We start from the raw sequence: 23,640 nt of genomic DNA, 5'->3' as shown, positions 1-23,640 counted from the left end.
ACGTGAGGAGTGCTCAAAAGCACTCCTCTTTGTGGCCATACAGGGTCGCCATACTTTAACGTAGAAACGTGATTAAGAGTTTAAACGGGTCACGAGACTTGGGACTTTATTTGGCCAAATGGAAATTTTTTGATAGCTGGCACGGTTTTCACGAAATCGCAGTTTACGTTTTGTGAAATTTTCAGACCGCTTCAGATTTTAGAGCACGTGACATCATCGCTAGAGTGTGGGAAAGCTTTAAAATCTTTTGAAAATTTTCCGAACAAATTGCTCTGTAGCCCACAATTTTCACTCCTCATAGATAATTTGTTCATCAAATTGTAGGTATTGTTGTGCCGGTCGCAGTCATGTAGCTATGGAATCAGTCGGACTTACACATTTGGCGACACATGCCTGAACGTGACAGCAACTCCAGGCTAGGCTCCCATAGGGCCCCATATTAAATTTCACAGAATTTTTTAAATCAAAGAAAAAAGTTACTACTTTTCGAAACTGCCGCCGAAGTCACATTTTTGACACTACAGACCCAAATGTTTCACCATTTGTTCATCAGAGACTCCTAACTGGTCTCATGAACAATCTAAGCGATAGGAGTCACGGTTTCTGTCGTAGAAGCACTTTTATGACATGTACGTCTCTGGTTAACTCCTATTATAAACTGCCCCACTGCAGCAGTGGCCAATCACCACGGCAACTTTTGATTGCTGCTAGACTGCTGATTCACATTAGCCAATCAGTGCAGGCTGACTAACACACCCATACACACACACGCACACTATTACTGTATCACGCCATTTCAGTGAGCCAACATGCTGTAAACCAGGCTTCAATGGATCAGGGCCATAATTAATGTTATTAATTACACCTGTGATTAAAAGCCCCCAACTCTCATTGTATGATAACAGGAAACTAGGTATTCACCTACTTTTCAAAATAAAAGCCCTCAACTCTTACTTTATAATAACAGGAAACTAAACACTCCTCTCGGCCCCCAAATCACCATGGCAACCAGTGACAGAATGAGCGGGAATGGTGTGCTATGACTGTTCTAAGAGATTCGCGTAGCGGTCTCCGAAAAAAATCGCGCGAAAGCACGATTTCTTTGCTCCATAGGAATGAGTGGCAAATCGATGTGAAGAGAGCTCAAAAACTCTCCTCTTTAGGGCCATACAGAGTCGGCATATTTAACGTAGAAAAATGATTCAAAGTTTAAACGGGTCACGAGACTTGGGACTTTATTGGGCCTATCATCCCCCTTCTTCTAACCTCACTATGGTCCTCAGACCCCCCCCAGCACCAGGCACACTGGTCAAAATTTCTTGCGAAATTTTCTAGTTTAAACATTATAATATACATTTAAACATTATATACATACATTATATACACAGTTATAGGAAGAGCAAAGCTCCTCCTATAACTGTGTATAGGCCTACAGTAGCGTACAGGCCTACTGTTATAGGAGGAGCGAAGCTCTTTCCACTGTTCCAACAATCACAAACTCTGGTTTTGGTCAAAATAAACCCTTAATTCATAGCATCAACAGATAGATATTCAGTTTGTTCAGTTCAGTAACATTTCTGACGCTGCACGGCGCTGTTGTGTGTGTTCGTGCGTGTGTTAATCTCCTGACAGAGGGCGCAGAGGACAGAAGCTGCTCGCAGTTTAAACGACACCAATAGCTTACTGTGTGTCACCTAGAATAGTTTTTATAGCATGACTAACTTGAGTTTTGAACTAATGTTTCCCGCCAGTAGGTGGCTAATCACGTTGTTTTGATTTCAAATGTAAACTCACTTTCATTGGTCAGACTATGAACCAATGTGTAAGCTGTTGCTAGGGGTCAGGGGGGCCCCAGCAACCAGCCTGACGAATCTGATGACACCTCTCAAATTAAAGAACTCTGATTGGCTCTTTGTTTTGTGGCCTTCACTTAAATACCGTCTTCACGTCTCCTTCTGCCTCTCTGACTTCTGTTTGAGGTGAGTCTCACGTTAACTGTGTATTTAGCTAGCTAGCCTCACAGATTAGCATTTTAAGGCTGAACTTTATGAAAACATGTAAATGTCCTGAACATAAATATCTATATAACAGTATGTAAAGAAGTCATAAATTCTCCTCAATGTATATAACGTTACTGCTGTGGTCCAACAAAGGCAGAGGTGTGTGCGTACGCGCGCGTCTCTGTATGTGCGTGTGTGCGCGCGTCTCCTCCAGAGATTTGAGGTCTCGAGCAGCGCAGTTCACAGCAACAACAGTGACTGTGCTCTTTTGACAGTGTATTGACATCATACCAGCAACATTAAAACAGTTTAAATGTCTATATCTGTAGAATAACTTTTTTCTGTCTTTAATAATTATAAATTATATTTATAATGAAATGAAATGGCCATTACAAAAGGCAAATTCTATGTAGAATTAAAGGGCTGACAGCAGCAGCTGGTGTCAACAGATTGTTTTATGTGATTTAACTCTGATACAGCCTTTGATAAATTGATAATTTTTGAATGTGTGTTTTTGAGATTAACTTTAATTTAAATGTTTGCATTTGTGAAGAATGTGAGACTTTTAGCCATGAAGTTTTGGACACTTTATGTTATCTACTTAGTTACTGAGCCTTGATCCAGGATATATATATTTATATAGGATATGGAATAATTAATATATTCAATATAATATCTTACCTGGCCTCAAGTGAAGCTATTGAGCATTTTCTTTGCAAGGTTTAATACTTTGTGTCGCTCACAGATTGACGGCTATTGAGCAGTTCTATACTGGTGAGTGATGGTCGAAGATGGTGTCTATATCATAAAATACAATGGCAATGCATAGCACACAGGCTATGTACAGTATGTGTTTAACAGTCATAACGTCTTCATTATACATCTTCAAAGCTCTCACTCTCTTTCTCATTTTCATTGTAAAATACTTTCAGAAGACCTAGGAGGGTTGCTCCAGACAGCCCAAGAGACACCCCCAAGAAAACCGTCAGGTTTGCACCTGGGACCAAAGAGGCCAGCTGGGCCAACGAGGCCAACGTCCCCAGCGGGGCCAACAGGGCCACCAGGGCCAGCTGGAACGGCATTATTCGCTGGCTGTTCTACATGCTGCCCGTGTGTCTTGGTAAGCGATCTCTCCTTCTACAAACAGTCATATCTTGTTCATCAGCCTGTGTGTTTTATACTGTAGAGTGTCTGTCTTTTGAATAAAACATCACTGACCAGTTTCTCCAATACTTTGTTTCTCTTAATCCATCAGGAATTGTGTCCCTCTCCCTGGCTCCCTGCATGAACGGCACCTCTCTGGACTCAGGACCCTCAGCGTTACCTGTCCCACCAACCAAGCTGGATACGGTATGACCCTTAAAAGCAGCTTGGCTTTCTCTTTTATTTCTTTTTTATTCTTAATGTGCACCTATAAAACACAATCACAGCCCAAATATGTTCTCACCTGTACACATGTTGAAACACACAATGATGTCACTTACAGGTCTTGAGAAGAACTGAAGGTCTGGAGCAGCAGGTGATAATGCTGCAGGACGAGCTGCTGAAGATGAAGAGGATCAACGAGCTGCCACCAGCGGGCACTATGCCCAACTTTGCCCTGGAGTCGCAAGGTGAGACATCTAAATCCCCCTCATCGTTTTTATCTGTCAGATTGTAATTCGAACATGTGATTTTTAGTTTTGAGATCCTTTTCTCACTTTCTTTGTGTGTGTTTTTGTGTGCAGGGGCCCGTCTTTTAGCTCACTTATCCTCGAATACATACGAAAGCACAAAACCAACCTTTGGTTTTGTCTGGAAATTCCTGACACCTTTTTGGAGACCAGCTGCAGACCAAAGTATCGTGACTCAGGTAGGAACTAGGAACTACACACACAAAACACATGGCTATGCGGTTTGGCAATATCATCTAATGGTTTGGATTGTTTTACTGTCTATTTTGTTATACCTCATACCATCTAAACTCTTTTTTATACTCTTTCATTTTGCAGGGAGGACCAATCGAGGTCGGACGCTGCTGGCCATTTCATGGTGAGCGTGGACATTTGATCATAGCTCTGTCCCACCCAGTGACCATCAGCCACGTGACACTGGGTCACATTTCAAAGACCGTGTCGCCAACTGGCAGCATCTCGAGCGCCCCAGAGATGTTTGCTGTCTATGTAAGTCACAAATTTAAAATTGTTACACTGCAGGACGTCCTGTGTATTTCACTGTCACATACACAGAGAACATCAAGGTGTTCAACTGGATCTCTATCTTTCTCTCTTGAAGGGCATGAAGACTGAAGAGGATGAAGGTACCCTACTAGGGACCTTTCTTTATGATCAGGACGGCGAGTCAGTGCAGACTTTCAAACTGTCTGTGAGTATTACATCATGCAATGAAACACATGCAGTTTTTTATTTTTCCCCCACAAGCTAATATATCATAAGAATTACAGTTCGTCTGTCCTCATTGTAGGCTACTCATTATATCCCTTATTTCCCATCCTCTCAGTTTGTGCTCAACTAACTCTGTCGGTTCATTTCTCTATCTCTCAGGATCAGGAAGAAGGTGTCTTCAGCCATGTGAAGCTGCAGGTCGAGAGCAACTGGGGAAATCCTGACTACACTTGCGTGTACAACTTCAGGGTCCATGGGACCATATAGAAGACAGTGTTTGCTTATATATGGGACTATGTTGGAACAAACACCGTCTTCTTGGCTGGGTGCAAAGGCAGGTGAGAATGTATTTGTTCCAACAACCAACCATCTGTGAATAGATGGGCTTAATTTAACTTTGTGTTGTGGAATTTGCAGTCATAAAAATATTAGCAAATGGCTGGCTGGAACACCTGTGCTGGTGTAGACACAGGGTGGGTGGGTGGGTGCTGGGGAGAGGTATGGTGTTCCGTGAGTGTTCGCCATACTTCTTCCCAGCGAACCTCCTCCCTGCCAGGTGAAGGAAACTGCTGGGGAGAGGTATGGTGTTCCGTGAGTGTTCACCATACTTCCTCCCAGCAAACCTCCTCCCTGCCAGGTGAAAGGAAACTGCTTGAGGCTCCATGTTGATCGGAAGAGATACATGGCTGTCTACAATGCAGTGTGAGGGGGAATTGGCTATTTGCTGGTATTTTCTGTCACTCCAAATTCCACAATTCCTACTTATTCACAGATGGTTTGAGGGCTGCACGGTGGCACAGTGATCAGTGCTGTAGCCACACAGAGGAAAGACTGGTGATCGGTCCTGGCTCTGCCTCTCTGTCTGTGTAGAGTTTGCATATTCTCTCCGTGCATGCATGGGTTTTCTCCGGGTACACCGGTTTCCTCCCATACACAAATAATAATAATAATTGTACAATAAAGATCATGAAAATGATTTCTGCTTGTTTTATCATCTATTTGAAGTGCAGTGAACTTGATATAAGTAACAAATAACATACAAATATCATTCTTCCATCTTACAAAAGCACATTATTGATCATGTAACAACTCCAACATATAATTTTACATTTACCAAACAACATAAAGGCCAGATTCAGGTGATATGAAATAGAATTGATGCCATAAAATGCATAAATGTCTCTCTTGGTTTGAAGTGAGAAATAGATTGCTGTATTCATTGATGGTTTTCTTTAAGAATGTTATAACAACAAATATTATCCATATTAAATTATGATATTTATCTGTTAGATCATGATAGATTCAGTCGGAGCCTCTCTATTTTCTTTGTGTTTTTGTCATTTAAACTGTGTCAGTTGTTATTGTTTTATGTACAGTTGACGTGTATTACTATGTGTTATGTTAGAGTATGATGAGTAGTGTGAATATGTATTTTTGTATTGTCACCATGTAAAATATGTTGACCCCAGGAAGAATAGCTGCTGCTCTGCAAAAGCTAATGGGGATCTGAATAAACAAACAAACATTAGTGTAACGCATCACCGCCTCCATTCACTTCCAGCTGTTGACCTGTGATCTGTGGGCGTGTTGCTTGTTGCTCACTCTCTCTCTCTACCACTCTCAACCTTTAGCACCAGATTATAGGTCGATCACATTAGTCAACTTTGTAGCCTGGCTACCTCTCTGGAATCAATGTAAACTAGTTGTCTACTCAAAGTTTTCTATTCTTACATATACTTTTATGAACTAAAATGTGGGCCAATGTAGTCCCAAGCAAAAGCAGTACACTTATTAAGTATACAGTACTTTGATATTAGTATACAAGTATGCTTGGGTAATATATACTTGAACTTTTACTTAAGTATACTTCATAAAATAAACTTGAATTATACTACTTTTTCGTAAGAATGTGAGGTTTATTTCTAAACAGAGTAATCACTTACGATACGATACGATACAACTTTATTGTCAGTTTGCACTGAAATTCATTTTGCATCCACAGGCAGCTCAGTTTGAGAAAAAGTACACATACAACAGACATCCTGTTACCATAGACAAACAGACAAGTAAGACCCATCAGACAAAAAACAAAACACATCACAATTATTCATACATAACCCATTACAAAATGACCATCTGTCCTCTGGATTTACATGTCTTTAACAGCACATTAATTATTATTTAGCAACAACATTAGTGTGTTTTTACAGTTTTTTTCAAGAAATTTTACATTTTTTGTCTGTATTTCAAAATGACAGAAATATTTTTTTAAAATTACATGTTTCATTTGTGATTTATATGTAAATGGTCTTAGATTTACAGTATTTTTTGTAATAAAAATCATAATTATCTGTATTTAAGCTTTTCTTGATCATTTTCAAAGATAATTATTCTGTTTTTTAGAGGTTTATGACTCTATTTTAACAATTCATTTATGTTAAAAAATACATAACAATAAATATATGTTAAAAGTAAAATATATTTTGTAATATTACAGTAATATAGGCTAATTATATAAAGATAATTACTGTTTTTTTTTTTTTTTTTTACAGTTTATTTATGTTAATTAACGGACAGTATTTTTCCGAAAATTTCGGTTATTTTACACTTTTTTTTCTTACAGTGTATACTTCATAAAATAAACTTGTAGTATACTTGTAGTACACTGCTTTTTCGTAAGGATGTGAAGTTTATTTCTAAACAGAGTAATCACATTAGTACCTGTGAGGGTTTCTGGACAATATCTGTCATTTTTTTGTGTTGTTAATTGATTTCCAATAATAAATATGAACATACATTTTCATAAAACAAGCATATTTGTCCACTCCCATGTTGATAAGAGTATTAAATACTTAATAAATCTCCCTTTAAGGTACATTTTGAACAGATAATTTGTGATTAACTATGGACAATCATGCGATTAATCATAATTAAGTATTTTAATCGATTGACAGCCCTATTATACGGTGCTATATATATGTACAATTTCCTTGCACAGCACAGCAGGGGAAACAGCACAAGTTCTTGCAGACAGCCCGGTCACCTGTTTATGCGGTTTTAATAAAGGTCAGAGTGTTTTTTCTGAGAAACCAAATGTTCCATTGCACTGACAGGTGCACTTCCTGCTAACTCACTTCCTTTTCTTAAAACAGCACTAATCAAATGGCTGAAAATAATAATCATTAACTTATTGTCATTATGAGGCATAAAGCTGAAGTGTATACCTTCCCAGTTCTATGCATTATAGATAACAAGCCAATGTGCCAGTAATCAGGAAGTTAACATCGTGTAACTGTGTCACTTTTTTTTGGTATTTGAGAATGTAAAAAAAAAAGTTTTAAAAAAAAGGTGAGAAAAGGGAAGCTGAGCTGCATAGATCCTCTTAAAGCCACAGTATAGCACCGTATTATTAGATCCAGGCCACTCAGCCCAGCGGTATCAATCACAAATCGGTAGCTCTTTGTAGTTTGTTATAACAGAAGGTCCTTCTGTATAACGGACACATCAAAAATATTTTTTTAATCACTCTTAATTGCCAATGTGTGAACAGGTTGTAACCTGACCTAAAAAATGAGACCTTCCACGACGTTCTGGGTTTCCTCTATCAGCCTGCAGAATGCTTTTAATGTAGGGTGACCATATTATCAAACCCCCAAACCGGGACACTTTAGTGTACCGCAAGTTCATGCACCGCACGTTCATGCATGCGCGCACAGTCACGCACTAATCTGCACGCACCATAGGCGTTTTCATCAGGATGGCTAACTTTGCGCACCTGTGGCGCATTTGAGCACGGAGTGGGATCAGAAAGACGGCATTATTATAGGTGGGTGCATTAGAGGCTGTGAGTGACAATCATGATTTATCACATTCACTACTCTCTCCCCCTTTAATTACAGGGCCATCCCCCTCATGACGCACTGACAGTTTGGGAGTCCTGTAGAGAGTTTCCCAGAGGAAACGTATTGTTGTCTGGGCCTACGTACATTATTTTTCAACGTGTTTCGTCTCAGGCTGTTATAATTATAATTGTGGAGCTCAGATGACATTTTGGCCAGGATGGAGACACCGGGTGAAAAACTGACAGGAACAGACGGACCTGAGGGAGTTATAAGCGGAGCTAAATGCCTGTTGATGCGCAGAAGGAACTGTGTAGAATAATTAATCAAAACGACACGTTTGATGTGCACATAAGCACGGAGGGTTCTGTGGATCAAAACTACATTTAAAGGTCACCTATTATGCAAAATGCACTTTTCCATGTCTTTTAAACATCAATATCTGTCCCCAGTGTGTCTACAGGTCACCATAGTATCATAAAAGACCATCCTCTCTCTTCTTCTCCTGCTCCGTTTGTCCGGAAATGGGTGTCGAAAAACGCTGCGCAGCTTTTCCTTCTCTTCTGACGTCATTAGAGAAATGCAAGCCATGTAAGGGTTTCCTGGTCGAACCAGAGAGAACCTTCAGTAGCTGACCCCGCCCCACAGCGCGTCACTGTCTCTCCTCCTCAACCGAACTTGAGCAAAGTAGCTCCTACTGTTAGTCTGCAAGAACCAGCAGAACAGGCTTCATGTACTCCCATCATCTAAATATAACATGTTCTTTCACAAAGGCTTCATGTAATTACACTGTTTAAACAGGTGATATTTATATATTATATATATTTGATGTCATGCATGTAGCAGAGTACAGGTAGTAGTGACTGTAAGCAACACAACACATTTCTGTTTCACAGTCAAACTTTATTTGAGTTGACAGATGACAATATTAATTATTCACAGCATTTGTAATCATCTCACCTGTTAGTTAGTTAAGTTAACATGGTACAGGAGAAAGTCTTCAGCTCTGGTAAACTACAGTAAACTAAGCTCCGGTGGTCTGTAGTCATGGTAACACAGAGACAGCTACTACTGTAAATAATATACCATTACTCTGATCTTCCATACATTTATCTTTTAGCAGAAATAATGAACTGACTACTGTTTCACATCTTCTATTTTCCACCCTGATGGTCGCTGTGTTTACACACCGTCTCATAGCGGTAGCATGTAGCTAACCCGTTAGCATGTAGCTACATGCTAACGGGTTAGCTCTGTATCTCCCATCTGCTCACAGCTGTCTGCTCTCAGCTGTCTGCTCTCAGCTGTCTGCTCTCAGCTGTCTGCTCTCAGCTATCTGCTCTCAGCTGTCTGCTCACAGCTGTCTGCTCTCAGCTGTCTGCTCTCAGCTGTCTGCTCTCAGCTGTCTGCTCTCAGCTATCTGCTCTCAGCTGTCTGCTCTCAGCTGTCTGCTCTCAGCTATCTGCTCTCAGCTATCTGCTCTCAGCTGTCTGCTCTCAGCTATCTGCTCTCAGCTATCTGCTCTCAGCTGTCTGCTCTCAGCTGTCTGCTCTCAGCTATCTGCTCTCAGCTATCTGCTCTCAGCTGTCTGCTCTCAGCTATCTGCTCTCAGCTGTCTGCTCTCAGCTGTCTGCTCTCAGCTGTCTGCTCTCAGCTATCTGCTCTCAGCTATCTGCTCTCAGCTGTCTGCTCTCAGCTATCTGCTCTCAGCTGTCTGCTCTCCTCTGGGATGATTCTGTCGGTCATTTCTCACAGATGGATCTGTAAAGTCAAACGTAAAGCAGAGTGTGTGTTTACGGTTTACAGAGTTGATGCAGAAGGTAAACACTGAGCTATCTCCAGAGCTTCTCCGGGAGGGAGGGGGAGATAGTGACGCTGTGTTGTTGAGGACGTTTGATTGACAGAAAACGCTGACCAATCAGAGCAGAGTGGGAGGAGACAGGCTGTGAATCAGGGGTTTTCAGACAGAGGCTGAATTAGGCTCTGAGGCAGGCAGACTCAGGCTGCAGTATGAGAAGAATAAAGGGTTTTTTGAACATTGCAGCATGTAAAAATGTTCTAGTGCAACATTAAAATACATCTATGAACCTGGAAATGAGCATAATATGAGACCTTTAATGTAACAAGTGGATAGCTGTTGCATCAGTGCGTAATTGTAGCTTGACCGTGCGCAACTTCACTCCATAGAGACTGCAGCAGTGCACTGTGCTGGCTCTCTATATACTTATCTCATGCGCACAAATTAATTAATGAGTGGAACATGATAAACATCTATGTAAGTATAATTATTATTTTAATTGTTGTGAAAACTGTGACAATTTGTTAGTGACTGTTGAAAACCGGGACATTTGAGTGTTTTACAGATATGTGTCGGGACTCGGGACACCGGAAACCGGGATTGTCCCGGACAAACCGGGATTGTCCCGGACAAACCGGGACGTCTGGTCACCGTATTTTAATGTGAAAAACCCGGACACGTTTTTTTCAAGGAAAATCCAACGGATGTGACGTCATAAACTATGCACCAGTGCCTTTACTCTCTTCAGCTACAGGGCTAACAGTGGGCAACCATAGCTAACGTTCGCTAACGTCAACAAGCGACCAGCCCCCACCACAACTCAGACTCCAACACAAACTCCACGGAAGCACGAAACAACCAAAGTTATACAGCGGGTAAAATAAGTATTGAACACGTCACCATTTTCAGCAGTAAATATATTTCCAAAGGCGCTATTGACATGAAATTTTCACCAGATGTTGGTAACAACCCAGGTAATCTATACATACAAAGAAACCAAAACAAATAAGTTCAGAAATTAAGTTATGTGTAATAATGTGAAATGACACAGGGAAAAAGTATTGAACACATGAAGAAAGGGAGGTGCAAAAAGGCATGGAAAGCCAAGACAACAGCTGAAATCTATCAGTAATTAGAAACCAATCCAGCCCCTTGTCAGTGCAAATTAATATCAACTGGTTCAGTCCCAACTGATGGCCTATAAAAAGGTGTCTCATGACCAAGGTGTCACACAAGAAACATCTCATGATGGGTAAAAGCAAAGTAGCACTGTTGGGGCCATAATCCGGAAGTGGAAAGAACATCATTTCACCTGAGTTAGTTTAGCTCTGAGAATATCTAGTGAATGTACAGTGGACGTTTGTTCAGAAATAAATGCTGCAGCTCCTCCAGACCAACAGAGGTTTCCCGTGTCTTGTGAAGTGACGGGGCTCCGCAGAGAGAAACGTTATGGTCTCCGACCAAAACTCCGGTGTCTCCCCTGTTTCTTCTGACCGCGGTCGGGAAGCTGAAGCAGGAAAAGCCAACACTAGGATCAGCAGTGATTCATGGAGAGACCTTCGTCTGGTCAGCTAACATTACTGCCAAGCAGGTGAAATATAGAGTGATATTGTGGTTTTAGCTGACGTGTGTCGCCTCACTGTTTTGAGCGATGCTCGTTCATGTCTATGTAGAGCGAGCAAAAGCGAGAGACGCTGACTTTCGTTGATTTAACGGCCACAGGTGTCGCTGTTAACAAGCAATTTCTGATTCTTACATAGAGTCCTTTAAAAGGATAGTTTGGATTATTTGAAGTGGGGTTGTATGAGGTGTTTATCCATAGTCAGAGGTACTATGAGGAACTTTTAACTGGTTATGAAACTGTCTCAGTTAATACTGATGCCAGGACTGGACTGGCCATCTGATAGACCGGGCCTTTTCCGCGTGGGCCGACATGCCCTTTGGGTCTTTTTAAAAATTTTGTCCGACAGGCCCATGAAACAGGTCGATCGGCCCTTTGGGTTTTTTTCTAAATTGGCTGATGATGATGATGATGATAGAGAAACGTGCCTGTCTGTATCAGTTCCGCCACCACACGTCTCTATATGAATGTGAGCCTTCAGCTGAGAGGTTGTTTCTACCGAGTGGAGAGTGGAGAGTCGTCCTCAGCGTTTGACAAAATTAACAAAATGATAAAACCATTAAGAATTGCATTGATTGCACACACGGGGGACATCCTCATCCTCACTAGCAACTTGATAATTTCGCTGTAGCTTAAGCATTAAAATGTCCAGCGAAAGCGCTGCATTTTGCAGAAGTGTCAAATAAATAGTGGAGTAAAAAGTACAATATTTCCCTCTGAAATAGAGTAGAGTAGAAGTATAGAAGTACCGTGGAATGTACTTAGTTACCTTCCACCACTGGTAAACCGCTGGTAAATAGTGCCAATAACAGAAGGTGATATATCAACCCAGTTACACAACAGATCATGAAATATTCACGAAATTGAATGTATTGATTTGTGATTGTGATGGGAAGCACAAAATCAATTCTTATGTAATCCACATAGGTGCGACCCGGGAAGTATAGAGAGTGGCGAATGCCGCGTAGGGGAGGAAGTCGGGTGGATGGGTGGGTCAAAAAACACAGGACTTTCACTCAGGAGACCGGCGTTCATGTCATGTGTAAAACCAGAAGTTAACTTTGATTTATTTGTCACGTAACTTCAGTATTTAAACCTGCAGTAGGCAGAAATGTTTTGGCATCATTGGGAAAAAAAATCCATAATAACCTTTCAGCATGTTGTAATTCAAGTGAAGAGAGAAAACTAGACTTATGCACCTCATCATGGCTCTGTTTTCAGGCTTTAAAAAATCGATCTAATCTAAATTTTGACAAATCACAGGTAATTTCAGAGAGAGATTGGCTATTGGCTGTGCTCCGTGCTGCCGGGTCACAAACTTTCTCATTTTACAGCTAAACAGTACACTACAAGATGATTCTGAAAACATTTGAGGAGAGAAATAGGCATCATAGTAACAGAATATTGATTCATATTTGATCAGCGCTGCCTAGTTTGACTGTTTAATCGGAGTTGGCGAGTGATTGACAGCTGCTCAGAGACGGCAAGGCTCCAGCTCGGCTCTGACTGCTTGTTTTCCTCCGGTCTGTGAAATATTGCAGATGCCAGTAGGCGCACCGGAGGACACAGAGACACGTTTTTTTTCCACTTCTACCCACTGCTGCTTTAAGTTACAGCAGTTCTGGAGTTGTTTTAACCCAAACCGCAGTCTTTTCCTAAACCTAACTAAGTATTTTTAGTACTAGCAGAAATTGACACGTGCATCACCTGTTCCTGGACATTCGTAGGAAAACACTTTGTTGTTGAAAGTCGTGCTGAAAAAATGTTGAGGTTTATGTACACAAATCAAATAGATCAAATTTCATGACTATATTTCACCAACTGCTGTGAGACTGTGTTGTATGTACTTAGTTACATTCCACCACTGGTAAACTGATGGTAAATAGTGCCAATAACAGAAGGTGATATTTTATATTCAGTTTAACCAAATGAATCAAAAGTGCCAAGTTATCGTCTGAATTATGTCACTGATTACAACTTCCTTTTAGGTCATTTGTTATCTGGAATGGATGATGAAATCACTCCATGGGCGTCATGTGAGTACGCTGCAAACTTTGGAGTATTTAGTTGGAAATTGTCATTTACCGGTCAGTGTGTAACCAAAAAAACACTACCAAGTTGCTGATTGCAACTGTGACGAGACACATTCAGTGTAATCAGATAACTTGTTGTGACACACAATTACATGATTCAAAGTCATGCTGTACAACTTCCCCAGCTGACGGTGTGATATTCAGTGTGAAAAACCTCAGTGTGAAAGCAAGGCAGTGACAACACATCTTCAGTCTTCTCAAAGGTTTACCTCTTTCTAACCTCTTTAACTGAGATACGTTTTTGTTCTCTTTATATCTGTCTACTGACATTTGGACTTCCCCTACGGCTCCAGCAGCAGAAACTGTTTTCTCTCACTTCCCTCTCAAAAAAAACAGCACGGAAAGAACCACAAACTATACACACACATGCGCACAGAAAACACAAACTCAACCACTTCCTAACCCCTTTCTCTTTCCCAGAAAGCTACTGTTGGTTCAAATAAGAAAAAAAACCTCATTCACTACCCGGCAAGTAGGATGTTACTGATGCGAAGACGACTAAGGACACAGCCTCTAAAAGCTGCCATGTTGGAAGGCAGTAGATAGCATTTAATTTAGATGTATTAATACTGCCTGCTGAGGTGGCTAGTTTCATTAAACATTAGGGTTTTTTTTTATGCCAGATTTAATATATTTGCTTCATTTGAGTCTATGCAGAGGTAGAAGGAAGTTACAGATTTTATTGTTGTAGTCTGAGTAATGTGACGTCATATCCGTTCCGTATCCGTCAACCAAAACAAACCGCAACGAGACAAAACGACAAAGCAGAAAACGGCGGAGGGTCTGCGTGGATACGACCTGCACCCTCACATTTTAAATCCGTCTATCGTATCAAAGAACATGTAATGCCAAGAAGGGATGTTAATAATTAACCGTTGACCGACCGAGCATTTTAAGCAATTCACGCGGTTAAACGGTTAAAAGAAATATTAATATTGAATTAAAAAGCTGAGCGGCTCAGAGGAGCGGCCTTAAGAGGCGGAGCCGGAGTTGCAGGATACAGGAAGTTGGCTTCGGTCTCTCAAGCGGTGTGGAGCGGAGGAGTTGTAGCATGTATTCACCAATAAATAAACTGTACACACACTGCTACGTTCACAGCTATAACGCCACCAACAACCCCACACTCACCGCTGCCACACACACGCGGTCTGTCGGACACTCGCTAAAGTTTCGCCTCTCTGACAGACAGACGAGCACGAAGTCACCGGCAATGCTAGAGCTGCTAACGTAGCACAAATACATACACTCACATTGTTGGACACTCGCTAAAGTTACGCCGGGCCGACACACAGCTGACAACCTGCTAAACTATACTAAATGTGCAGTGGAGACTTTTACTAGGAAAGTGGCTGCATGTCCGCGACACTACACGCAGCAGCATTGCTGCTACAGTAGCTGTCCTGATGGTGAACTGGGGACTCAGTTGTCTGTTGTGCTCATACTCTGCAGCTGGCGCAGCGCTGCATGCAACGCACAAATCTTGTCGGTTAACAGTTAATAATAGTTTAACGAGGGTCGGTTATCGGTTAAAGGGACTGTTTGTAAGATTCAGAAATTGATTGTAACAGCGTCACCTGTTGCCGTTAAGTCAACGAAAGTCAGCGTCCTGTTGCTCACGCTCACCCGTGTGCACGCGCTACGTGAATGTGAGTGAGCATCCGTCAAAACAGTGAGGCGACACACATCAGCTAAAACCACAAGATCAATATATTTTACCTGCTTGGCAGTAATGTTAGCTGACCAGACGAAGGTCTCCATGAATCAATGCTGATCCTAGTGTCGGCTTTTCATGCTTCAGCCTCCCGACCGCGGCCGGAGGAAACAGGGAAGACACCGGCACCCGGTCGGAGACGATAACGTAACTCTCTGCGGAGCCCCGTCACTTCACAAGACACGGGAAACCTCTGTTGGTCTGGAGGAGCTGCAGCAGTTATTTCTGCACAAACGTCCACTGATCCTTCACTAGATATTCTCAGAGCTACTAACTCTTCTGCAGTGTGGAGTGTGCGCGGTGCACGTGAGGTGGAGCGAGCTGTAAGTGAAGGCAGGCAGAGGAGCAGAGTACAGCAGAGACTCCGGCCCTGGAGACCAAAGCTACGGTCTCTCCCACGTCACTTTACTCAGACTACAACAATAAAAGCGGTAACTTCCTTCTACCTCTGCATAGACTCAAATGAAGCAAATATATCAACTCTGGCAATAAAAAATCAATTTCAAAATCGCAATCGTACATTTTTATTTGTTAAACCAGGGACAGCGTGTCAATATAAGCTTGTTACATGCATAGTGTCCTTTCAAAATAAACATCCGTTCTCACAGGAAGTTAGGTTTAGACAACACAACCACTTAGTTAGGGTTAGGAAATGGTTAATGGCGACACTGGGTGACGTCACGTTGATGACATCCACTTCTATACAGTGGTTATACAGTCTATGATAAAAACAAACAAAATAAGTTACTGAACTTTATGTTTACACGTTAAGAGTTTAATGTAACATTGGGACAAACTGTAGTTCATTGCATTGAATATTGATATATATTATATGTATATATATATATATATATATACATATAATGTATTTATTTTACTTTTTACATTTATTTATTTATTTTTGCATTTATTTTTATTTATTTATCTATTTTTGCATGTATTTTTTATTTATTTATGCACGATCTTCCCTTTGCATTTCACCCCTTATTTATTTCCCAAAAATTATTTATTTCTGTATTCTTTTCTTCATACATTTCTTTATGCATTTCTGCATCATTATGCAAATGAAGGGGCTTAATTAATTATTAACTATTACTACTACTACTTTTTTATCAATTATTTAATACAAAGGTAAATAAATTAAGGAGCAAATTAAAACAGAAATATCAATTTATGGCTACAAATATTATTTAGATTAATTGACTACATTTAATGACATATTTATTTATTTATCGAATCATTTATCTATTTTTGCATGTATTTATTTATTTATGCACAATCTTCCCTTTGCATTTCACCTCTTACTTATTTCCCCAATTTATTTATTTCTGTATTCTTTTCTTTATACATTTCTTCATGCATTTCTGCCTCATTGTGCAAATGAGGGGGCTTAATTAGTTATTAGCTATTTTTTTATCAATTATTTAAAACAAAAATAAATAAATTAAGAAGCAAATTAAAACAGAAATATCAATTTATGGCTACAAATATTTTTTTAGATTATTTTGCTAAATTTAATGACATATTTATTTATTTATCGAGTCATTGATCTATTTATTTATTTTATTTTGGCAGGTTCCGTCCTCCACAGACCTTTAGTAATAATCTACCTAAACAATCTTCCTGTGAATAGGATCCATAATGTATAGCTGCGTTCAGCCTGCTGGAGACCTGAAGAGAACAGAGTCATCATTGCAGACTATACTCACTGTCTCTGGGTTCAGGGTCCAGGCCTCTGAACCTGCCCGCTGGCCTGGCGTCCACCACCTGGAACCTGGAAAAACAATCATCAAAAAGTCATAGTATAATATCTCGAAAAAAAAAGTCATAAAAAAGTCATAGTATATTACGTCGAAAAAAGAATGAATAAAAAAGTCATAGTATATTATGTCGAAAAAAAATTATTAAAAAAGTCATAGTATATTATGTCGAAAAAATAATGAATAAAAAAGTCATAGTATAGTGTGCCAAAAAAGTAAAAAAAAGTCATAGTATATTACGTCAAAAATAAATTATTAAAAAAGTCATAGTATAATATGTCGAAAAATAATTATTAAAAAGTCATAGTATATCATGTCGAAAAAAAATTATTAAAAAAGTCATAGTATAATATGTCGAAAAAAGTCATAGTGTATATTATGTCGAAAAGTAAAAAAAAAAAAAAAATCATAGTATAATATGTTGAAAAAGGCCTGGAACCTTTTGGTGTCCAGGTTATCCAGGATGTCCTCATAGGTCTTGATCCAGGAGCGGTTCAGAGAGGCCCTGAACTCGGCCGGTGTAGGTCTGACGTACCGGTCGCTCACCGGTCGCTCCTCCAGCTGCCAGGTCCGGAGCCCTCCGTTGAGCAGCGACACCTCGCGGTGCCCGAACACACGGAACATCCACCAGACGCGCGGCGCAGAGAACGCGCCGAACTCGCTGGCGTCGTACACCACCACGTGCGTGTCTCGCTCTATCCCCAACCTACCCACATAATCTGCAAAGCTCTTCTCTGACGGCAGCATGTGGTCCAGAGGAGACGTTTTATCACAACACTGGTCTATGTCGAAGAAAGCTGCGCCCGGGATGTGCCTCTTCTTGAACTCGCTCCTTGCGTTGCGCCGCAGTTTGGGCAAAAACCAAGAAGAGTCCAAGATGCGCATTTTCCTCTGGAGCTGCACCTGCAGCTGCACAGCCTCAGTCAGCCATTTAGAGGAGACCAGAGCTCTCGCTTGAAGCGCCATGGTTTAGTTCTAGAGAGGTAGTCAGGCTACAAAGTTGACTGTACTGTGATCGACCTAATCTGGTGCTAAAGGTTGAGAGTGACAGTGCAAGCAACACGCCCAGAGTCCACAGTTCACAGAGCAACAGCTGGAAGTGAATGGAGGCAGTGACGCGTTATACTAATGTGATTACTCTGTTTAGAAATAAACTTCACATCCTTACGAAAAAGCAGTATACTACAAGTATACTACAAGTTTATTTTATGAAGTATACACTGTAAGAAAAAAAAGTGTAAAATAACCGACATTTTTGGAAAAATACTGTCCGTTAATTAACATAAATAAACTGTAAAAAAAAAAAAAAAAAAACAGTAATTATCTTTATATAATTAGCCTATATTACTGTAATATTACAAAATATATTTTACTTTTAACATATATTTATTGTTATGTATTTTTTAACATAAATGAATTGTTAAAATAGAGTCATAAACCTCTAAAAAACAGAATAATTATCTTTAAAAATGATCAAGAAAAGCTTAAATACAGATAATTATGATTTTTATTACAAAAAATACTGTAAATCTAAGACCATTTACATATAAATCACAAATGAAACATGTAATTTTAAAAAAATATTTCTGTCATTTTGAAATACAGACAGAAAATGTAAAATTTCTTGAAAAAAACTGTAAAAACACACTAATGTTGTTGCTAAATAATAATTAATGTGCTGTTAAAGACATGTAAATCCAGAGGACAGATGGTCATTTTGTAATGGGTTATGTATGAATAATTGTGATGTGTTTTGTTTTTTGTCTGATGGGTCTTACTTGTCTGTTTGTCTATGGTAACAGGATGTCTGTTGTATGTGTACTTTTTCTCAAACTGAGCTGCCTGTGGATGCAAAATGAATTTCAGTGCAAACTGACAATAAAGTTGTATCGTATCGTATCGTAAGTGATTACTCTGTTTAGAAATAAACCTCACATTCTTACGAAAAAGTAGTATAATTCAAGTTTATTTTATGAAGTATACTTAAGTAAAAGTTCAAGTATATATTACCCAAGCATACTTGTATACTAATATCAAAGTACTGTATACTTAATAAGTGTACTGCTTTTGCTTGGGACTACATTGGCCCACATTTTAGTTCATAAAAGTATATGTAAGAATAGAAAACTTTGAGTAGACAACTAGTTTACATTGATTCCAGAGAGGTAGCCAGGCTACAAAGTTGACTAATGTGATCGACCTATAATCTGGTGCTAAAGGTTGAGAGTGGTAGAGAGAGAGAGTGAGCAACAAGCAACACGCCCACAGATCACAGGTCAACAGCTGGAAGTGAATGGAGGCGGTGATGCGTTACACTAATGTTTGTTTGTTTATTCAGATCCCCATTAGCTTTTGCAGAGCAGCAGCTATTCTTCCTGGGGTCAACATATTTTACATGGTGACAATACAAAAATACATATTCACACTACTCATCATACTCTAACATAACACATAGTAATACACGTCAACTGTACATAAAACAATAACAACTGACACAGTTTAAATGACAAAAACACAAAGAAAATAGAGAGGCTCCGACTGAATCTATCATGATCTAACAGATAAATATCATAATTTAATATGGATAATATTTGTTGTTATAACATTCTTAAAGAAAACCATCAATGAATACAGCAATCTATTTCTCACTTCAAACCAAGAGAGACATTTATGCATTTTATGGCATCAATTCTATTTCATATCACCTGAATCTGGCCTTTATGTTGTTTGGTAAATGTAAAATTATATGTTGGAGTTGTTACATGATCAATAATGTGCTTTTGTAAGATGGAAGAATGATATTTGTATGTTATTTTTTACTTATATCAAGTTCACTGCACTTCAAATAGATGATAAAACAAGCAGAAATCATTTTCATGATCTTTATTGTACAATTATTATTATTATTTGTGTATGGGAGGAAACCGGTGTACCCGGAGAAAACCCATGCATGCACGGAGAGAATATGCAAACTCTACACAGACAGAGAGGCAGAGCCAGGACCGATCACCAGTCTTTCCTCTGTGTGGCTACAGCACTGATCACTGTGCCACCGTGCAGCCCTCAAACCATCTGTGAATAAGTAGGAATTGTGGAATTTGGAGTGACAGAAAATACCAGCAAATAGCCAATTCCCCCTCACACTGCATTGTAGACAGCCATGTATCTCTTCCGATCAACATGGAGCCTCAAGCAGTTTCCTTTCACCTGGCAGGGAGGAGGTTTGCTGGGAGGAAGTATGGTGAACACTCACGGAACACCATACCTCTCCCCAGCAGTTTCCTTCACCTGGCAGGGAGGAGGTTCGCTGGGAAGAAGTATGGCGAACACTCACGGAACACCATACCTCTCCCCAGCACCCACCCACCCACCCTGTGTCTACACCAGCACAGGTGTTCCAGCCAGCCATTTGCTAATATTTTTATGACTGCAAATTCCACAACACAAAGTTAAATTAAGCCCATCTATTCACAGATGGTTGGTTGTTGGCACAAATACATTCTCACCTGCCTTTGCACCCAGCCAAGAAGACGGTGTTTGTTCCAACATAGTCCCATATATAAGCAAACACTATCTTCTATATGGTCCCATGGACCCTGAAGTTGTACACGCAAGTGTAGTCAGGATTTCCCCAGTTGCTCTCGACCTGCAGCTTCACATGGCTGAAGACACCTTCTTCCTGATCCTGAGAGATAGAGAAATGAACCGACAGAGTTAGTTGAGCACAAACTGAGAGGATGGGAAATAAGGGATATAATGAGTAGCCTACAATGAGGACAGACAAACTGTAATTCTTATGATATATTAGCTTGTGGGGGAAAAATAAAAAACTGCATGTGTTTCATTGCATGATGTAATACTCACAGACAGTTTGAAAGTCTGCACTGACTCGCCGTCCTGATCATAAAGAAAGGTCCCTAGTAGGGTACCTTCATCCTCTTCAGTCTTCATGCCCTTCAAGAGAGAAAGATAGAGATCCAGTTGAACACCTTGATGTTCTCTGTGTATGTGACAGTGAAATACACAGGACGTCCTGCAGTGTAACAATTTTAAATTTGTGACTTACATAGACAGCAAACATCTTTGGGGCGCTCGAGATGCTGCCAGTTGGCGACACGGTCTTTGAAATGTGACCCAGTGTCACGTGGCTGATGGTCACTGGGTGGGACAGAGCTATGACTAAATGTCCACGCTCACCATGAAATGGCCAGCAGCGTCCGACCTCGATTGGTCCTCCCTGCAGAATGAAAGAATATAAAAAAGAGTTTAGATGGTATGAGGTATAACAAAATAGACAGTAAAACAATCCAAACCATTAGATGATATTGCCAAACCGCATAGCCATGTGTTTTGTGTGTGTAGTTCCTAGTTCCTACCTGAGTCACGATACTTTGGTCTGAAGCTGGTCTCCAAAAAGGTGTCAGGAAATTCCAGATAGGAATGGAAAGGGATGGACTTGTGCTTCGGTATGTATTCGAGGATAATTGAGGTAAAACACAGGCCCCTACACACAAAAATACACACAAAGAAAGTGAGAAAAGGATCTCAAAACTAAAAATCACATGTTCGAATTACAATCTGACAGATAAAAATTATGAGGGGGATTTAGATGTCTCACCTAGCGACTCCAGGGCAAAGTTGGGCATAGTGCCCGCTGGTGGCAGCTCGTTGATCCTCTTTAACTTCAGCAGCTCGTTCTGCAGCATTATCACCTGCTGCTCCAGCCCTTCAGTTCTGCTCAAGACCTGTAAGTGACATCATTGTGTGTTTCAACATGTGTACAGGTGAGAACATATTTGGGCTGTGATTGTGTTTTATAGGTGCACATTAAGAATAAAAAAGAAATAAAAGAGAAAGCCAAGCTGCTTTTAAGGGTCATACCGTATCCAGCTTGGTTGGTGGGACAGGTAACGCTAAGGGTCCTGAGTCCAGAGAGGTGCCGTTCATGCAGGGAGCCAGGGAGAAGGATACAATTCCTGATGGATTAAGAGAAACAAAGTATTGGAGAAACTGGTCAGTGATGTTTTATTCAAAAGACAGACACTCTACAGTATAAAACACACAGGCTGATGAACAAGATATGACTGTTTGTAGAAGGAGAGATCGCTTACCAAGACACACGGGCAGCATGTAGAACAGCCAGCGAATAATGCCGTTCCAGCTGGCCCTGGTGGCCCTGTTGGCCCTGTTGGCCCCGCTGGGGACGTTGGCCTCGTTGGCCCAGCTGGCCTCTTTGGTCCCAGGTGCAAACCTGACGGTTTTCTTGGGGGTGTCTCTTGGGCTGTCTGGAGCAACCCTCCTAGGTCTTCTGAAAGTATTTTACAATGAAAATGAGAAAGAGAGTGAGAGCTTTGAAGATGTATAATGAAGACGTTATGACTGTTAAACACATACTGTACATAGCCTGTGTGCTACAGAACATATACTAGCATGACTGTGACACACACGCACACACACACACGTCAGCTTACCTGTAGGTAGAAGTCTCCTTGTAGGAAATGACTGGTTCTCCTCGAAGGTTGTAATATCCTGCGTTGTTCAGTCGAGAGCTTCTACGTAACATGACTGTAAACCAAACAAGAGAGCAGAGGAGGTGGTCAGTCACTCACTGACACTGGTTATGTCATACACTTTGACTGTTCTAACTACAACACTTCTACTATTAGAAGCAACTCAGTGCATGTCATAGTTTTGTGTTTTTGAGTGTCAGACACACAGGAGCCAAAAAAAAACACTCTGTGTCAGAGATGTGTGGAATCAACTAAAGTCATTTTTGAGATTGTAGTTTGTGTTGGATGAGCTTTTTAACCATCTTCTCTTCTTTTTGTGAATATAGACTGATGTTTATTTAACTTTTTCTTTAATATTTATGATATAAATAATTATATTTATCCTCTTTTATTACTTCTCTGTGTCAGTTTTTGAATAAGTATAAATCCAATCAGTGCTCCATTACTGCCTAGCCCAGTTGAATAGAGGCTTACAGGAACTACCCACCTGTGCATGAAAGTCATTAAACAAAACTATTTGACCTAACATCAAGTTGAACATATTGTATATGTATGAATTCTTGAAAGGTGTTTCTAACATTTTGTCAAACTCCATTGGACAAAATGATTAGAAACATCTCTCTCACACAGTCTGAATATTAATCTCCCAAAGGTAGGATTAATCACGTTACATATGAACCTGTTCTAACAGAAACCATACAGAGGTATTGCTGCTCTGCTTACTGAGTGTGTGTTTCACAGATCTGGGAGAGAAACAATGATTTACCTTCACTTTGTCTGTGTGATAACATTGTGATAATGAAGAAGTGGATGTTTTGCGTTGAGTTTTGGTTTCTCTGCGGTTTTGCGTCGAGCTCACTGAAAAGTCCTCAGCTGAGTCTCCAGATAACTTGCTGTGAGAGAATAAGTGAATCAGGCAGAGTC

At 40.3% G+C, this 23,640-nt stretch overlaps 2 protein-coding genes and 1 long non-coding RNA gene across 4 annotated transcripts in view; 1 reads left to right on the top strand and 2 right to left on the bottom strand.

Moving 5' to 3' along the window:
- The window catches only part of LOC119484689 (SUN domain-containing protein 1-like), a 42,506-nt gene extending 18,866 nt beyond the window's left edge, over positions 1 to 23,640 (bottom strand). Inside the window, exons 1-9 of one of the 2 annotated variants that reach the window (XM_037763714.1) lie at positions 23,483 to 23,640; positions 22,678 to 22,771; positions 22,318 to 22,514; positions 22,088 to 22,182; positions 21,825 to 21,951; positions 21,583 to 21,710; positions 21,273 to 21,443; positions 21,071 to 21,160; positions 20,302 to 20,891 (exon numbers count right to left, since the gene is read on the bottom strand). In XM_037763714.1, the coding sequence (XP_037619642.1) occupies positions 20,784 to 20,891; positions 21,071 to 21,160; positions 21,273 to 21,443; positions 21,583 to 21,710; positions 21,825 to 21,951; positions 22,088 to 22,182; positions 22,318 to 22,514; positions 22,678 to 22,771; positions 23,483 to 23,507 (1,035 nt within the window). In that variant the 5' untranslated portion in view covers positions 23,508 to 23,640 and the 3' untranslated portion in view covers positions 20,302 to 20,783. Of the gene's footprint in view, positions 1 to 20,301; positions 20,892 to 21,070; positions 21,161 to 21,272; positions 21,444 to 21,582; positions 21,711 to 21,824; positions 21,952 to 22,087; positions 22,183 to 22,317; positions 22,515 to 22,677; positions 22,772 to 23,482 lie in introns of those variants that run through there. The other variant, XM_037763715.1, reaches the window with a different exon arrangement.
- Positions 4,018 to 5,133, top strand: LOC119484710. The gene is made up of 3 exons (XR_005206101.1): positions 4,018 to 4,162; positions 4,275 to 4,364; positions 4,544 to 5,133. It is a non-coding gene; the product is annotated as an uncharacterized LOC119484710 (long non-coding RNA).
- LOC119484697 (3-mercaptopyruvate sulfurtransferase-like) lies at positions 17,008 to 18,241 on the bottom strand. Its single transcript, XM_037763726.1, has 2 exons — positions 17,646 to 18,241; positions 17,008 to 17,220 (listed from the first exon to the last, which is right to left on the bottom strand). The coding sequence occupies exons 1-2, from the start codon at positions 18,170 to 18,172 to the stop codon at positions 17,136 to 17,138; spliced, it is 612 nt and encodes a 203-aa protein (XP_037619654.1). The 5' UTR covers positions 18,173 to 18,241; the 3' UTR covers positions 17,008 to 17,135.

This window comes from Sebastes umbrosus, chromosome 3 (assembly GCF_015220745.1).
Source record: "Sebastes umbrosus isolate fSebUmb1 chromosome 3, fSebUmb1.pri, whole genome shotgun sequence".
Lineage (NCBI taxonomy): Eukaryota > Metazoa > Chordata > Actinopteri > Perciformes > Sebastidae > Sebastes > Sebastes umbrosus.
This window is presented reverse-complemented; position numbering and strand designations above follow the sequence as displayed.

Coding starts and splice junctions, on each gene's coding strand:
- LOC119484697 (XM_037763726.1), bottom strand. CDS start 18,172: ATGGCGCTTCAAGCGAGAGCTCTGGTCTCCTCTAAATGGCTGACTGAG. Junction 17,221..17,645: donor GATAACCTGGACACCAAAAG/GTTCCAGGCCTT, acceptor TTGTTTTTCCAG/GTTCCAGGTGGTGGACGCCA.